Genomic DNA, 19,224 nt, shown 5'->3' on the forward strand with positions numbered 1-19,224 from the left:
TTTTGTTTTGAGTAGACAGGTGTGATTTTTTTTAAATAATCCAAATAAATTCTTACTTAACCTACAGTTTGTGTTTAAAGCAGAATTTTGAAGCTCGAACATTTATCTGGTGTTTGAGGGGCAAAAAGAAAACGCAGCTGTGTTTGAAGCACATATCTTAAACTCGACAAAATGGAACATGCGTTCACATGTTTTTGTAACATGCCATTCGGCATGCTACATTTTTTTTTTTTTTCAAACATTTTGAATATTCCTATTTTCACGGATGTGGCACAGTAGTCACTTTGGATTTATTTATTCTAACATTCTAGTTTTTGAAGAAATTAATTTGTTATCGACCTCTCACTCCATTTGACAAATTCAATAAAACCTCAAAATTGATTCGAATTCTTTCTCTATCTATCTACACTACACCTATATGGTGTTTGAGGGGCAAAGTAAAACGCAGCGTTTGATGGGGTGCTCGAATTGTCCATAAACAAATATTGAGTAATCTAACGAATTGTCAAAATCAGCTGATACCTATTAAAATATGGCCGCCGTGAGGTAAACAAGCTTCTGTGTGCAGATACATTTACATTATTATCAGCTTTATTACGAAAAGCCTTCTCGAAGAATTGCAACTTAAAGGAGTACGAAGTTTCCTCTCGGAAACGTGAATTTGTTAGTTTCTTTTTCGATTGTGCAGTGTTGTGCTTAGTGCAGGTAAGTGTCTGAAAAGAGAGTTGTAACACATTATTTTAAATATAGCTGGTACAAGTACCCTTTGAAATTAATACTCTGCATTACACTATTTCATTTGAATCAAATACATGTCGTATAAAACACGTTTAACTTTAAAAATCCAGAATTCCAGTGAATTCTTATTCGTTTATATTATCACTAAACATACGTAGGTATTCCACTGATCTAACCGAGTTTTATTTTAATGATTTATTGTTTTCTTTTATTAGCTATCTTATTTCCTATTCAAATTTAGCCTTACATATACAGGGTTTTTCTTAAGTAATATAAAATATTGTAGTGTGCGCTTCATTAAAAGGCGAAAATTTCCTATACTATGTGTGATAAGTATTGTCGTTAATGAGGTACAGAGGGCTGAATAGGGTATTTGAATTTTTCAATTGTCAGAAAGTAAAATATTCAATTAAAATTGAAAAAATAATATCTAAATATTTAATTAAGAAAAGCAAAAATTTCAAATTTTTAACTACATAAGAAAACGATTCTCATTAGTTGTGACGTCATAGGTTTCATAAAAACATTAACCAGTTGTCTACTTGATGATCACGAGGTTAACGTCGCCGGTAACGTAGCGAGTGCTGTTATAATACAGTTTTTATTTATTAGTTACGTTTAAATAAAACATTCTTCTATGTATTGTTGAGTTTGTAGCGTACGATTCCGCTTGGGTAATACAATAGCTGCATAACGGTTTCGTCCGCTAAATGCGACTATTTGGTTTGTTCTTGGCAGCTGCACTGGAACTGTACTGAACTGGACCAGTGCAAGCCAGTTCATTAGTGTATAGAATTAGTTCGATCGTATACAAAGAACGATATAGTGCAAAGATCAATGTAGCATTTGTTGATTGTTGTACTTGAGGTTATTTGGTGTGATCCAGGCCTTGTAGTATTAATAATAATGGAAATCGATTTAGTACTTTTTGATATTTTACATTCGTCCGTTGACGAAGATGTAGTGCCATCGTTTTCAGATTACACTTATTGCACTGTCTTGGCTGAACTGACTCTAGACTCGGTGCAGTACAGTGAACTGGGTAAACTAGTACTCGTGCACTGCTACTAAGAACAGTGACATTAGCACTGGTTCTGCTACAAAAAACGCTTTAGTTTACACTTCCTGAAATAGTTCAGTGCAGCTACCAAGAACAAACCTATTATTTATCTTGACAATTGACATTAATGTGTGTGTGTGTGTGTGTGTGTGTAATTTTATTACACTAGCGTCTCGATTGGTAAGTGGCAGAACTAAATTTGTGTTGCTGAAATTTAAAAGCAAGTCGACCTTCTTTTTGGATATGTTCTATGATCTGGACCATACTAGTACTCTTTTTGAATAAAAATTTGGAACGTTTCAGCTCAAAATGTTAAAATGATTTTAACCCACCCAGTATAAGTTTTAATGTAAAACATAAATAAATTTTTGATGTTTGGTTGAGAAGAAAATCACCACTAAACTTCTTTGTCTCTTTTGTATTTGAAAAATATATATTTTTTAGATATTTTGGTGAGAAACATTTTCAGGCGTCAAAAGATGCCTGCTTTTTGCTGTGTAATAAACTGTAGTTCTAATTCAAAAAGAGACAGAGTGAAGTTTTTTCGCATTCCAAAAATTCTTAGCTTCAAACACAGGACGGACCTGAATGAATTATCTGCTGTAAGGAAGAAAAGATGGCTTGACGCAATAAATCGAGAAGATTTTACAGAAGACAGATTGAAAAATGCTCGAATTTGTTCGAAACATTTCATAACAGGTAAAATTTCATTAAAGGGTAAAGTGTTCCACTGTGAAACGCTTTTTGTTGACCGAATCCAAATGCTACCCTCAAAGTTCAGCGAGGGGGAGTCTTGTAGTTGCTTCATACTCCCCTAAGTTTTAGAGCGTTTTTTTTATACGTAGTATCGAGTTTTCGAGAATGCCAAGCCCAAATCTGACCGAGTAATGTGACAATGGAAAATGGGTCAATCACTTCAATCCGGAATCAAAACGATCATCATCTGAGTGGATTTCAGCAGGGGAACCACGGCTGAAACGTCCAAAGGCACAACAGTTGGGAAGGTTATAGCTTCAGTATGGAATATCGTTCATCGACTATTTCCAAAATGGTAAAACAATCAATTTATTCCAAAAATCAAGGAAAAAATGCTTCTTATGTCGAAGAAAAAACCACCAAGACAATGCACCGAATCACAAGTCGATGATAACGATAAATTGAGGAATTATACATCGAAATTGCTTCCTCATCCACCGTATACTTCAGATCTGGCCCTCCAGTGATTACTGATCTCAAAAAAATGCTCGCCGTTAAGAAATTCGGATCAAATGAGAAGCAATTGCTGAAACTGAAGACTATTTGGAGGCAAAAAACAAATCCTTCTACAAGCAAGGCATCGAGAAGTTAGAGAAGCGTTGGATTGATTGTATTGCTCTTGAAGGAGATTATATTGATGAATAAAATCGATTTTTTGTTTTACTTAGTTAGTCACACGACTTATTGTTACTTTGGATGCCTTTGCAGAACTGAAACGCTACACTAAACAGACGCCGTCGTCTATTGTAAAGTATTTTTAGGTGGGGAATTAGATATCTAACTGAGCTATCATGAGATGTCGGAAGATATACGTCGTTTGATCAATTAAATTAGATTGTTTCACTATGGAACACTCTCCTTTCATATAGTATTCCTATTCTAATAAAACATAGTTATAAGAGGGCCGTTTTTTTTTCAACTTCCGATCGCTCCGTGAAGACGAAGCTCTCGCACTACACACTGCGCCATTGTTGACATTCAGGCGTCAGTCGGCGTTGTGCTATTGCCACGTAAACATGTTCGCCATTATTGATGTCCCCGCCAAGCGTGATTCGTTTTCTACAGGCTCAAGGCTAAAGTGCTGCAGAAATCCATCGAAGAATAAGTCGTATGTATGGGGAAAAACTTCATGAGTGATGATGTCGAAAGTTTAAAGATTAATGAAGGGGGCCAAGGACGCAAATCTGTCGTTTCAGATGACCTGGTTCAACGAGTTGACAGAATGCTTTGTCTGCGGCATTTCCAGAAGTTTCTTGGTATGTTTTGTACTCTTTGAAGAAGGTATTGAAAAGCTTGTCCACAGTTATGATAAATGACTCAATCTCTTTGGCGATTATGTCGAAAAGTAAATGTATGTGTACCAATCTTTTGAACTTATCCATCAGAGTTTGCAAAAAAACGGTCCTCGTATTTATTTTTTGGATAGAACGATTTAAAAATTGTTGTTAGGGAATTAATCAAAGCTTGAAGAACAAAAATTACGGAGTTTAAAAATTTATTATAGGTAAACCTGCGAGTTTAGAGGATAACTTGAATCTAGATTGGGTACCTTCAGTTAATATGGGTTATTTATTAGGAGATTTATCTACAAATGTAGATTCTGGAAAGAGGAAAAATAAAAAGAAAGTTAAAATACAAAATAAAGTAAGTTCGCATTATAACTTTGAACAATATCTTGAAAAATTAATAGAACGAGATAATTTTTTTCCAGGCTGAAGTGGTACCAAGTTTAGCGGATCAACAAATGGAAACCGATGAACAGAAAAATCAAATCGAAGAGAACAATTTATTCAAAAATCAGATCTGTCAAACTGACATTGATGCTGAAGAATTAAGTTTGTTATTTGTTAAACTCAGTACATATGAAGATACAATTAAAACGTTGAGGGAAAGGGCGATGTGTGTTGAAAATTTAGAAAACGACGACGATAAAATTAAATATTATACAGGATTACCCAATTATAAACTTTTCCAAATTATCTTGGAACTTACAAAATCATACATACAAGGGAATGTAAGTTTACCAGCGGAGGATCAAATCTTACTTACCCTCGTTAAAATTAGATTAAATCTGGATTTCGAAGATATCGGTTATAGATTTTTTGTGCATTCAACAACTGCTTCTTCTTGTTTCGAAAACGTTATTCACATAATGGCGAGAAGATTCAAGAATTTAATTGTGTGGCCAAAGAGGTCGGTGCTACAGAAAACAACGCCTCATTGCTTCAAACAGTCTTTTCATAATAAAACCACCGTGATTATAGATTGTTTGGAAATGAAATGCGAAAGACCATTTCACTTGAGGACACCAGTTGGAGCGTGGTCGAATTACAAGCATTCGGAAACAGTGAAGTATTTAATCGGAATAACACCACGAGGTTCCATCTGTTTTATCACCGAAGGCTGGGCAGGCAGACCATCAATTAAACTATTAACACAAAACCCATCATTCTTGAATAATTTGTATCCTGGTGATATTGTTATGGCCGATAGGGGCTTATTAACGAAAGAATTTGTCGAAATGTTCAATGCTACAGTGAAAATTCCTGCATTCGCCAGAGGTGAAAATCAGTTGGATGCAATAGATTTGGAGGAAACTGAAGGAATCGGACAAGTTCGTGATCACGTAGAAAGAATAATTGGCGCAGTTCAACGAAAATTCCGCATCTTAGATGGAAAGTTACCCGTAATTTGTTCTGAAGGAGATGAAGATAAAATTTTATTGGATGAAATCGTTTTAGTCGCAAGTGCTCTAATCAATCTCTGTCCCCCGATTATTCCGGATTAATCTGGTTTGAACCTTATATTGAACCCAATTGTTTTTGTCGACAGATCGATCATCTTCAGTCACCAAAAAAGATTTTCGAAAAATATTATTATTTCATTCGATTATTATTATTATTTGAAAAAACGTTGAATAAAATACGATATACATACAGCTATAAAGAACTTTTATTTGTCTTTTTTTATGTAAATAGCAAACAAAAGGGGCGGAGATGAGTGTAGACATTGATCTTGAACTTCTGTAGGTTGTAGTGTTCGAGAAAAACACGCCTTGTTAGCTGATCCCACAGGATGGCACTTCTCCATAGAAAGGAGACATTCTGGAAGTCTGCAGGCGAACTCGGTGTTCATGAACCGCGTCTACCTATCGAGGAGGTGTTGCAAAAATTGCTCGGCAAGCACAAAAGGATATTGATCTTGAATTTCTGTAGGTTGTAGTCTTCGGGAAAAACACTTCTTGCTAGCTAATTCCACAGAATTGCACTTATCTATAGATCGGAGAAATTCTGGAAGTCTGCAGACGAACTCGGTGTTCATGAACCACGTCTGCCTGTCAAGGAGGTTTCGCAGATACTGTTTCAGTTGGAATTGTTGGTGTTGGACAGCTCAGAAGAGCATTTGTCGTGGTAGTATCGGCTTTCTTCTATGCTCTAAGCTATTCAAGTTTCTGGTCAATTCTGGATCGCCCAAAAGTCGAATTACTTTCTTCTGTATTGAGTAGGGTGTGCTTGGGAACCGAGAAATTCTCCAAAGATGAACGAATCTTGTTAGTAGTTGTGGAGTGTATAGCTTTTTGGTCTTGAAGTGAGCTCCAAGTTTTTGTGAAACTGCCTTAGCTAATTCGGCTACGTCTTCAACAATTAACAAGCAAATTTACGTTTGTTGTGATGTACAGAGAGGACAAACTCCTGAGTTCCACTGTAAAAACTAATTTAGATCGCTTCCACCCAGCTCAAGAATGTTTTCAAAATCAGTATTTATAGTGGTGATCTGTCGCTACCATGTGGATTTAGGAGCGGCTGGTTTGAACGACGACACCAGTGTGATATAGTTGGTTGAAACTATGGATCGAGCTTGTAGTTTTATTGAGTAGATCGTTGATGTACAGGAGAAAGAGAGTAGGTGTCAAGATGGAACACCAACGTTGATCTGGTGTTCTAGAGATAGCGACCTGTATGGATCGGTAGCTACTAATCCAGTCGATGAATAAAGACTACAAACCTGAACTCATTTTGAAGATAGGCATGCCAAACCCTACGATATGACCAGTGCGATCACTCTGGATTCTAGATTCAAGTTACAAGAAAAAAAAAATCTTAAACAGTTATGTTTGGAAATTGTAAATAATGAGCAGACTAAAAACTGGAAAATGGCAGTTATTTATACGATTAAGGAAGACGAGAAAATGTGGAAATTGGATAATTCATCTTCTGGTTTGGATATGTAAGAAGTAGCTCTAATTATACTGCTACTAATTATTTTTATTGAACATAGGTTATTTAAAAATCAAAATTTCACCCTCACACCTACATAACTTGTATAAAATAATGTTATTACTATACCTTATAAAAAAATAAATAAAAATATTTTTTACCTGAAGTTCTTTGGAAGTAATAAGCAGGTTAATCTTGATGAAAATATAATACTCGAGATATAATTTAACTGTCTACTAAAAGAAGTAAAACACTTATGAATTGAAAATGATTTATTATTCTAATACTCTCTCATAAATTAAAATATACTATAAGTAACTGAAACTTTGTAAATAAATGTGAACAAATTGTATTCTTGTAAATAAAAAGTATGTAAAATGTTTTTTTTTCTATTTTTGTGCTTATGTTGAGTATATTTTGTTTTTTTAGGATATAAATACACATATTTTATCAAAATTTTCCGCTTTTCAATAATAAAAATACAAAAAATGCAACAATAGACTTGGAAAAATATGAAGCAAATAAAAATCTGATTTAAAAACACTAAAAACCCAAGATACAAATTGAGAAAACTAGAAGGAATTATTTAGAAAAACAAAATAAATTAGTAGTAAACAAAATATCAAAAACAAACAAAAATAAATATTATTACATTAATTTATCAGTATTTTTTGAAACATCTGTTATAGTACAATCAATATTTCATAAATACGTACGGCACACATACCAAATTAATTAATGTAAAATACTCCCTGTATAAAATTCGGTAAACATCTAACAAACCGTCAATCCACGTGGACTAATCTATTCACTATTTCCCAATGAAAACATTTAATCGTGAGCATAAATGCATTTCTATTAGCCGAAGCTGGCAGAAGGCGTATGTACACAATTTCTTTGAAATATACCTGTCATACATTCTGCGATGAGCAGTGGCGTGGCTGGGTGAGATTAATTTAATTCATAAATTTCTTTAAATAAATTGAAATATGGCGTTCTTTAGACCATGGGCGAATGAAGACAATGAAATTGCAGATTGTGATGAGAGTAAATATTTAGATATTCAATATTTAAGAAATTAATCTCAAACGGTTCGTCAAAAATTTCTGACATTAAACCGTCAGTCTACGTGGACTCGTCATCTCCACTGTTCACCAATGAAAACATCGAATCATAAACAGAAATGCATTTATATTGGCGGAAGCTGTCGGAAAGCGTATGTAGACAATTTTTTCGAAATATTCTTGTCAAACAGTGGCGTAGCTTGGTGAGATTCATTCAATTCACAAATTTCTTGGGGGAATGAAGACAATGAAATTGCAGATTGTGATGAGAGAGAAGATTTAGATATTTGAGAAACTAATCTCAAACGGTTCGACAAAAATGTCTGACATTAAAAATACTATTACACTAATTTATCAGTATTTTTTTGAAACTTCTGGTATAGTTCTTCCAATATCAATTGCAGAAAACAGTTATACGAGGAATAAACAATATTTCATAAATACGCACGGCACCCATGCCAAATTAACAAATAAAAAATAATATTTAAACCCTGTATAAAATTCGGTAAATATCCAACGAACCGTCAGTCCACGTGGACTCGTCATCTCCACTGTTCACCAATGAAAACATTAATCGTAAACAGAAATGCATTTATATTGGCCGAAGCTGTCGGGAAGCGTATGTAGACAATTTTTTCGAAATATTCTTGTCAAATAGTGACCGATAAACAGTGGCGTGGCTTGGTGAGATTAATTTAATTCATAAATTTCTTTAAATAAATAAAAATATGGCGTTCTTTAGACTATGGACATAAAAATTAAGTCGTTTTAAACCTCTAACCCTGAGTTATGTTGGGCAGTCTTCTGCATAGAGTGTAAACCAATTTGTGTCGGCTATTATTTATTTTATGCTTTTGAGGAGTGTTTCAATTATCAATAAACGCTTCAACCATAGTTTTGGTTCTGTTTAGAGAATGCTTCACGTGAGGGTGAGTTTGTCAAGATATAATAAATAATTCAAATGTATATTTGGACTAAATTGTATCACAAAATTATTTTTGTACCACACGCATTGTAGCCGAACTCACAAAAGTAATCAAGTCTTTAATATCAAGATAATCACAAATTTTCATAATAATTTCTAGAGGTAAAACACTTAAAAAACTTTTTTCTTTTACCACACAATAGACACTGTTCGATAAAATATGTCGGATTTTACCTTTGTACATACCCATTTTTATAAGTCTCTTGATATTCCCATATTTTGGAAATACTTTAATATAAGCCTCAATATCTCGACATAAAGCCGATATTTCTTCATTATATAAATATTTAGATAATCTGGTATCGTCAAATAGAGCATTTAAAAGTTTATATTGAGAAATCGATGTATCACCTAAGTAATAATTGTCCATTTCTTCTAAATCTTGTTTGCATTGACGCCAAAATTCACTTAGTTCCTCGATAAAATGAGAATTTTTCGGAAAGGAAACCGGTAAATTACGATTACGTAACGTTATGAATTTAATAATAATTTCAGCGGCTGTTTTATACTTTTTGATATCGGAAACAGAATCGTACTGATATAAAGCTGTAGGTAATAACTCCAAAAGTCGACAATTTCCATTAGATTTCACATCAAATTTCGCCAGATTTTGTATTAGAATATTTATAGTACAAGGATTAGCAGAGCGCGCGGCAAAATCCAAAACGCTATAATTCTTATTTGTAGTAGTAGCATTCACGTCAGCTCCATGATCGATCAAATAGAGCGCTAATTTAGGATGATTATTTCGAACTGCAGCATGCAGAAGACTATACCCATGTTCAGTTTGGAAATTAACATCCGCCCCTTTGCTTATAAAATAATCTAGTATTTCAATATTTCCTGAATCAGCTGCTAGATGTAATGGGCTGTAATGTCTGCATTTTCCAGTTAATTTACATTCAGCGCCAGCTTCATATAGAAGTTTCAACATTTCTACCGGACCATAACGTGCTGCTAAATGAAGAGGAGTCAATCCGGAGAAATTTCTTCTATTTATTACAGCACCTTTTCGTATTAGTGAATCTGTTATTGTTTTAAAACCAAATCCAACGGAAAAATGTAAAGGGCTATTACCGTATCTGTCGATTTTGTTAACATTAGCTCCATGGTTAATAAGGAATCTAAAAGCACGTATTTGCCCGTTGATAATGGAACTAAACAGAGGGGTTGTCTCGCATCTATCATTGAGGTTAGTATCTACCCCTTCTTCAAATAGATATTCCAAGAATTCAATCCGACCATATCGAGCTGCTAAATGAATAGAATGACTTCCGAAAACTGTTCTTTGGTTTATATCAACACCATATTCAAGCAATAGCTTGAAAATATCTAATGCTCCGATACACACGGAGTGATGGATGGGATAAAATTCTTTATCTGGATTTTCAGGAATGGCTCCTTGGTCTAAAAGTAATCTAACCATTTTTATATTTTCCATCATAATCGCCCAGGATAACAGAGAATAATCCTTGCATTTTTTCTGGTTGATATTAACGGACTTTAACAAATGTAAAACTAATTTTTCATTATCGTCTTCTATTGCTGTATAAAGTAGACAACAGTCGCACACCATTCCTTTGTTTTTTCCTACAAATTAAAAATATTATTAGAATTATTACATTTAATAATATGTTGATAATGATTATTTTAAAGTGGTTTTGGCTCCACCACTCGTAGGCGCATTTGAAAATTGAAAAAGCAAAATTTATGTACGAAGATAATAGAAGAAAAAACCACCGTTTCACCAAGATAATGCACTAATGGCAATTGGATGTATTAAATTGAACGTATAGTCCAGATCTAGCCCCCAGTGACTACTGACTATTCGCTGATCTCAAAAAAATGCTCGTCGGTAAGAAATTTAGTACAAATGAAGAAGCAATTGCTGAATCTGATAGAGATTACATCGAAAAATTAAAAAATCTATGTAAACACTGATTAAAATTTCATGGTGGATTCCACTAATTACCCTGTTAATTAATAAAGAAGACAAGTTGATAAATTTATGAACGATAATCAAATTATTCAACAAATTCTTTATTTCACTAGTTTATCGCACCAATTAAATCGTGGGGGAGAGTAGAAGCCTTCTTATGAAAAAATACCTGCTGTGGTGGTTTTTAACCTCAAAGATCATAAAGACTAATATGAACTGAGTTGAACTGGCGCGAGGACAAGATTGGTACAAACCAAAATTATGTTCTAATAGTTTTAAACAATCAAGAATTAGTTATTGTACATTCAGAAATGTACGTAAACAATAAAGAGTAATAAAAATTGAACAAAGAAGGTGTAAAGAATATAGTAGATATTTGATATAGTTGTAACTAATAGATTTATACGTATTGATCTTGACCGTATATTGTTATACAGGTCAAAACGTTAGTGAAGTTAATATGTTATGTAAAGTATAATTAAAAACTCAGTGATCTTGAAGATATTGTTTGAAAGAACTTATGTCAAGCAATACAAAATATATAAATTTTATTAGCAACTTGACTGCTAGCGGGCGTTGTTCTTTATATTTTAGAAAATTTTGATTTCTCTTGGAAAAATTTGAGCATAAAAGTTGAAATTGGTCTTTCAAAACAAGATTAATATAACATTAAAAAAACGAAAGTGGTTCGATTCGACTTGACTATTTCTTTGGTACTATATGGTAACCAGGGTCTGAAGATGGACCTAGAAGGTGGCTATAGGAACTAATCAATTAAACAACGCAACCCCATCGAGTGTAGGGCTCGTTAAATTTGTCTTGACTAATATTTTGATATTTTATGGTAACCAGGGTCTGAAAATTGACCTAGAAGCAGGGCCGCCCACAGGGGGGGGGGGGGGGGGCAGATGGGGCACTTTGCCCCGGGCCTCCCATGCTGAGGGGCCCCCGAATCAAAGGAAAAATTATTATTATTTTTTTTTAATCAATTTATTGGATGTTTATAATATAAATTTAAATTCTCTATTGTATAAAAGCTGATGATGCAAATTTGAAGTTAATATAGAGACAAAAATGTAAATTTCAATAAAAACTTAGTAACTAATAAGGTACAAAAAAATAGGTGCTTATTAATAGCAACCTTTAAGTTAAAACATTATTTGAAATATGTTCGATTTTGATTATGATTCATTGGAGTAATGAAATTCCGATAATTATGCGACTAAAAAAATAAAAAATCAATTGGCAAAAATTTTTTTTTCGCAGAATGATCCCCACCCCCTCCCCAGCACCATCAGACCCAAATGTAAACAGGGCCCAACGAGACAGCTTTTGCCCCGGGCCCCAGAAATCCTCCGGGCTAACCTGCCTAGAAGATGGCCATAGGAACCTCGTAATTAAACAACGCAACCCCATCGAGTTTTGGGCTCGTTAAATTCGTCTTGACTAATACTTTGATACTTTATGGTAACCAGGGTCTGAAGATGGACCTAGAAGGTGGCCATAGGTACTTCGTAATGAAACAACGCAACCCCATCGAGTGTAAGGCTCGTTAAATTCGTCTTAACTAATACTTTGATAAGTTTGAAACTTTATGGTAACCAGGGTCTGATAATGGACCTATAAGATGGCCATAGGAACTAAGTAATTAAACAACGCAACCCCATCGAGTATTGGGCTCTCATTGACGAGAATATGCAACAAATTTAAGAAAAAAAAATTGTTCCGTTTGCTATGAATACGGATTATGTTTGATTGATTAAAAATAGTTGAACCAATTCCAAGGTGAGGGCAAGCCGAGGGCTGAATGGTCTGAGGGTATATAACCATTCCATCTCGCTAACGTTGCACCTCAGGGTACAAGAGCGAACCCTGTTGTACTGATATAGTAATAGTTTTCTAAAAATGCGAAAAATCATGAAAATAAAACTCTAGTAACTAATGCAAAAGGAAATTATGCATATCTACGAGTAATTTATCGCGGGTTTCGAATATCAATCATACATGAGAATAATTGGAAAGACGCGTAATGAAAAAAAAAACTTACTGTAACTATATTCCAATACTGCAATCGTAATCTAGGTTTTATCGCCAAAAAACACTATAATTTTCACTAAACTTAATCGTTCACAACGTCTTCAAACACTATTTATCATGAAATAAATTTGAAATCGCTCAAAGAATTCAATACACCTAGAGAAATGTAAAGATGAAGCTTCAACAATATTCAAATTTGAATTACTACAATTTCTTCATATTTAAACTCCTTTTATGCATTTTTCTACTACCTGGCTTCATTAAATTGTCATTGGGTAAATACCTTTAGTTTCAGGTATCACAAATACAAGGGTTCAGGTATTAAATAACCATTCAATGTTTAGTTATTTGTCATTTTATAGTTATCTATACATTTACAATGAATGAGAAACTTAAGTTTATTGTTTTTGATGATCAATATAATAAATCATTAAAGTTATAGGGTACGATTAATTTTGTAAATTTCAGTAGAACGGTAAATTCACTTGAAATAATTATTTTAAAAAACTGATGATAAAAATGTATAACTTTATTTATAATTCTTGTATAATGTTTACAACTGCAATAAAATGAAGTGAATAAAAGAGAAATGAACGGTAAGTACCTGAGTTTCGATCTATGATAACATTATATTTCTCGAAATTTCTACTTCTTAGAACTTGTCATTTAGTTTTCTTGTTAGACCGTTTTGATTTTAGATCTCTTTTCATACGATATCAACTTAAAATAACAGGTAAAAGTTAACCTTGACTCGGTTTTTATCACATTTTAACTTGAAATTGACAATTTGCATAATTATAATATTCAATAGATCGAAGAAAAAACCACCGTTTATAGCCAGTGACTACTGGCTATTCGCTGATCTCAAAATAATGTTCGTCGGTTAGAAATTCAGCACAAATGAAGAAGCAATTGCTGAAACTGAAGGAGATTACATCGATTTCTGGCAAAAAAATTTTTTAGTTAGTCCCACAACTTATTGAGTGATGTGTCAATAGCATCATGAAAAAAATTATAAAAATCGAATGATCTATGTAAACACTGATTAAAATTTCAAGGTGAATTCCACGAATTACCCTGTAAATTAGTAAAGAAGAGAAGTTGATACTTATTAGTAACCTCCCTCTACTTACGGTAGAAGTATGTAAAGTTCCTTATGACTCACTCTGTATATATTTTTGAAAATCATGTGATTCAAACTTATAACATCTCTTATCATGTTCCTAGATCGATTTGACGCTAATTAAAATTTTAATATTGAATATTTAAAGCTTCCGCTAGGAGAAAGAAATGACGTTTTTGATGCATTATTTAGCTTTCGAGATATTTGAAGATAAAAATTTGAGAACTGTCGCTGTAAAATGGAAGATATATAAAATAAAATGAATTTCAAATGAAACGGAGCCTTATAAACCACCTTATACGAGCCCATATTTACATTTTGTCGGTGATTTGTTTATAATCATTTAATTGTGAAGTATTTCTTCGTTGTTTATGAAGTTTAGTCCCAGTTAGCCCTGTGAGACGCAAGAACGTGTTTCATGTTTTAAACCAGGAACTATTGGTTGAAAGTCGTGCTTTAATTTCTAGAAAATGTTGAGGGTGGCTTCGAAAAACTATAACCAGGGAAAATAAACTTATTGTATTGATTAGTTAACGTGATCGACGACTTACTGGCCCAGAGATAGTAGCTCAGATCAATGGATGTAGAGATCTATCTTGGAGTATTTCTACAGTGAATAAGAGATTGAGAGAAGCTGTTTTTTGGAGGAAGAAACCTCTTTGAAGTCGTCAAAATAAAATTAAGAAGTTGTAATGGGTTTAAGAACATGAAAATTGGAGTTTATGGAATCATGAGTCAAAGTTTGAGTATTTTGGATCCAAGGTGCTTGTGCAAAGGTTCAAGGAAGAACGGGTGTTAGATCTATGTGTAATTCCGATCTTAAAACACGGCGGCGATTCAGTAATGCTTCGGGGATGCTTTAGAAGAAGTGCGACTAGAAACCTGGTAGTTTGAAGAATTTATCTGTGCAAAGATTATATGAAAGAATGTGCTCGAAATAATGATTTTTCCATCATAATCACCTGACCTCGACCTGATTGAGTTGTTGTGGAACAAATTGGAGTGGGAAGAGTTCTACTTCCACTTCACATCTTTGGACTATCGTTAATAACGTAACGGAACCAAATAGACGACGATTATTTGTAGAAATCTTTACAGAAATGCCAAAATTTTGTACTGAAATAATAAGAGTAGAAATCGATAAATCAAACAATTGATCAATTACAGACTTGAGACTTCAAATCCAAAAATTCTTTTTTTGAGTATCGTAACTAACTGCTCACAAGCTCTTCAGTAAATGATGGATTTACAAACAGGTCAAGGAAGAACGCATATTAGAACTATGTGCAATCCCGACTATAAAACACGATGGCGACTCGGTAATGTTTTAGGGATGCTTTTGAGGAAGGGTATTTTGATTTACTGAATTTGAATTTACTGAAAATAATAATTTGTCCATCGCAATCCCCCGACGTCGATCTGATTGAGTTGTTGGAATATCTTGAAAAACGAATGGAACCAAATAGACGACGATTATTTGTCTAAATAGTTACAGAAATGCCAAATATCAAAGCAATAAGCAAAATGAATAAAAAATTTAATAATGAACAATTACAGACTCAGCTTGAAACCTCAAATCCAAAAATTATTTTTTGAGTATCGTATCTAAATTCTTACAAGCTCTTCAATTAATGATGGACTTATAAACAGGTCAAAATAGGACAAGATGAAAATGGGCTATTCGCGAATAGCGCGAGAGTGAAAAGATGGTATTTTTAGTACCATTTGTAAATGATACTGAGTAATAAACTGATTATTAATCTGGGGTTTATTAACGACCCCATGGGCATTGATGAGTTAATATAATTTATTCCATTCGATTCCAAGATGAAAATAGGCAATTCGCGAATTGATTCTGGCGCATTAAAGGCTTAATATAATTTATATTGTATTATGGATTTATTGAAACGCTAGTTAAGTACTATATATTTTTAATAACACAATTGTTAATTGACATTATTTTTTTATTTTACAAAATTATACAAGTCCTTTAGACTAAAATAGTTGATGATTTTTAGAATAATTTCTGGTGGTAATCGACTCGAGCTTCTTTCGGTTATTGTACAAACGATACGATCTGATAAACTTTTCCTCGACCTAACCCTTTCCACGCCATTTTTTATTAGGGTACTAATATCTCCAAATTTTTGAGGTAATCTAATATAACTTTGAAAATCTCGACATAAATTCGATATTTCTTCATTATATAAATATTTAGCTAATTGCTTGTCATCAAATAGTGCTTGTAGAAGTTTATATTGTGAAATTGTCGTATTATTGATAAAATAATTGTCCATTTCTTCTAGATCGCGTTTACACTCATACCAAAACTCATTCAATTCTTCCGATAAAGGAAAGTTTACCGGACAGAAGGGCGGTACAAGCCGATTACGTAACGTCAAAAATATTATAATGATTTTCGCAGATGTTATTTCATTTTCCAAATCATATGTAGAACAACAAGAAGTCAAACGTTTCAATATAACTTGTAGTAATCGGCATTTTTTTACTTCAAATTTGGCAAGATTTTGAATCAAAATGTCTTGGACAGCAAAATCCAAAGCGCTGTAATTTCTCTCTGTAGTAGAATTTATATCGGCTCCTTTATTGATTAAAAAAACTACCAAGTTAGGGCGGTTATTACGAACAGCAGCGTCTAGTAATGTGTACCCATCTTCTGTTTTGAATTGGACATCAGCTCCTTTGTTCAAAAAATATTCAACGAAAGGTATACTTCCTGAACCTGCCGCCAAATAAAAAGCACTGTTACTTTTAATTTTTCCAGTAAACGCATCTGTGTCTAACAGATTTTTCCAAATCTCACAAAATCCTAATGAAGATGCTAATTCAAAATGAGTCCATCTAGAAAATGATGTTTCCTTCATTTTATCTTTATTATTAATAAGTAAGTCTGATATTTTTTGATAACCTAATTCTACAGAAAGATTTAGTCTGCTATTAACAATTATATCCGTTGCTTCGATATCACCACCGCGCTTGATTAGAAATTCAACAGCTTCTATTTGCTTTTTAGCAACGGCTCTATATAATGGAGTACAATGCTCAATATCTCTCAGATTTATATCTACTTCGAGTTCAAGTAAATACTCTAAAAATTCCAACCGGCCGTAATCGGCAGCCAAATGAATAGAATGACTTCCAGTTTCTGTCTTTTGGTGTAAATCAGCTTTATATTTCAACAGTAGTTTGAATGTATCTAATGAGTCTACAATTACAGCAAGATGTATAGGATATAAATCGTTTTCCAGTTTATCAGCTCTGGATCCATGATCTAACAGTATTTCAACCATCTTCAAATTATTAGACAGTATCGCCGCAGATAGTAGAGAATAATCTGAAGAATAATCGGGGCAACGCAGCTGATTAATATCCACAGATTTCAGTAAACTCAAGACTAAGTTCTGATTATCTTCGCGAATTGCACCGTATAGCAGACAACAATGGCAAGCCATAATTTCGATTTTTACATGTACCTGGAAATAAAAAGACGCGTTAAATTTTGTTAACATCAAAAAAATGATAAATAAAAAGATAGAAAAGTCAGTAAACAAGTGATAAACATTAAGAATATACATAAGAAATCAAGAGATTATGGTACGAGTTAGTGGTAATACAACAAGAAGTTTTGTAACTTACAGAGAAATGCGACAAGAATGCTGAAGAAGCGGACAAAGAAGGAAAGAAAACACATAGGATTGAACAGAACTAACACAAAAGAAGTGGAATAATAAAATTACTCAATACGGTCAGATAAACATGAAAAAGACAGAAATAATGATGATAAAAGGAACCAGAAGATATAACTGTGCAAATACGAGAACTGGAAAAGAAGATCGAAGTATCTAGGGATAATCGTAAGACCAAATGGAAGAATTGACGAAGAGGTAGTCAAAAAAAGGGTAAATAAAACAATATCTACATATATAACTCTATATAAAGTGATCTTCAATAAAAATAAGATAACAAAACTTACAAAAACGATAATTTATGAATCGGTATTACTACCAATGTTGATTTTGCGAAACCTGGATGAAAAATAACAAATTAAAAACTAACAACATGTGAAATGAATGAAACAAATAGCGGAGGTGAAGAGAATAACAGTTGAGATGGTTTGGACAAATAGTGAGAATGGAGGAGGACAAAACAGTTGGAGTGATATGGAAAACCGAAGTAAACAAAAATGAAAAAAAAAACGAGAAAAGATTTGCCTGATAGGTCAAAAAATAGATGGAAAGATATGCAAAATCTGCAACAAACAGATGCAGGACAGAATAAAATGGAGAACAATAGTCGATGCTTTAAAAATATGTGATAAGCTGTAATTAAATAGGGTAAAATGTGTGATAATCACCTACAAAAATACAGGATCGAAAGAGCTCAATTTCAACGGCTACAATTCTCATCCTTGTATGTATACAGTGATGATAAGGTGATCCCGTCTCTAAGATAGATACAAAATTGAAAAATATTTGAGGTTTCCTCAGTAAAAAACTTTTCAAGTCCGATTCTCAGAGAGGGCGCTAGTTACACGGTTCGTACCAAGTTGTATTAAAACATAACTTTTTCAATACTAGATTTATTAAGCGAAATTTCACTCAAACATCATTTAATTTTACACCAAAAAGGTACAATTGATAAAACTCGATACTGTGTACTGTGTTTTCGGAATATTTTGATTTGATAGTATGAAGTAACAACGCCCTTTATCTTGAATACGGATATTTTTCAGTTTTCTATCTGTCATAAAGACGGGGTAATTTTTTTAAAGCACCCTGTATATAAATATGTTTTTTTTTTCAATAAAGTTTAGTCAAAAATCATTGATATTAGCTTAAGCCTTATGTAAATCACAATAGGTATAAATAGGTATAAAAGAAAATGGCTCCACCCCAAACTTACTCCAAAAATTTTTTGCTGCACTTCAGATCCTTTTAGGACATAAAATAAGTTATGTTAAGGTGGGGGTAATATTTTTTTAACATTTTCAACATAATTTCAATTTACTGTTTCATGATTTGTTTATACATCAATAAAAAGTTATTTTATTTATTATATGAATTATCAACAATAACAAAATAATTAACAATTACATTTAATATGATCCACGAAATTATAAGTATGATTAACAGTCACGTCCTTGATACCTATAATATTAAATGGAAGAAATACACAAATATTTCACGATGAGCTTCCAACGATTGACCTAACCTAATTTAACCTAAGCATATCTAACCTAACCTAACATAACCTAACCTAATGTAACCTTACCTAACCTAACCTC

The 19,224-nt window shown here is 33.1% G+C and overlaps 2 protein-coding genes across 2 annotated transcripts; one reads left to right on the plus strand and one right to left on the minus strand.

Moving 5' to 3' along the window:
• Positions 1 to 517: 517 nt before the first annotated feature.
• LOC130892699 (uncharacterized) lies at positions 518 to 5,492 on the plus strand. The gene is made up of 4 exons (XM_057798243.1): positions 518 to 705; positions 2,243 to 2,497; positions 4,059 to 4,198; positions 4,266 to 5,492. The coding sequence occupies exons 2-4, from the start codon at positions 2,278 to 2,280 to the stop codon at positions 5,340 to 5,342; spliced, it is 1,437 nt and encodes a 478-aa protein (XP_057654226.1). The 5' UTR covers positions 518 to 705; positions 2,243 to 2,277; the 3' UTR covers positions 5,343 to 5,492.
• A 3,335-nt stretch (positions 5,493 to 8,827) lies between these two features.
• On the minus strand, positions 8,828 to 17,392 carry LOC130893030 (ankyrin-2-like). Its single transcript, XM_057798795.1, has 3 exons — positions 16,849 to 17,392; positions 15,994 to 16,749; positions 8,828 to 10,410 (listed from the first exon to the last, which is right to left on the minus strand). The coding sequence occupies exons 1-3, from the start codon at positions 17,390 to 17,392 to the stop codon at positions 8,828 to 8,830; spliced, it is 2,883 nt and encodes a 960-aa protein (XP_057654778.1).
• Between the last annotated feature and the right edge of the window lie 1,832 nt (positions 17,393 to 19,224).

This window comes from Diorhabda carinulata, chromosome 4 (assembly GCF_026250575.1).
Source record: "Diorhabda carinulata isolate Delta chromosome 4, icDioCari1.1, whole genome shotgun sequence".
NCBI lineage: Eukaryota > Metazoa > Arthropoda > Insecta > Coleoptera > Chrysomelidae > Diorhabda > Diorhabda carinulata.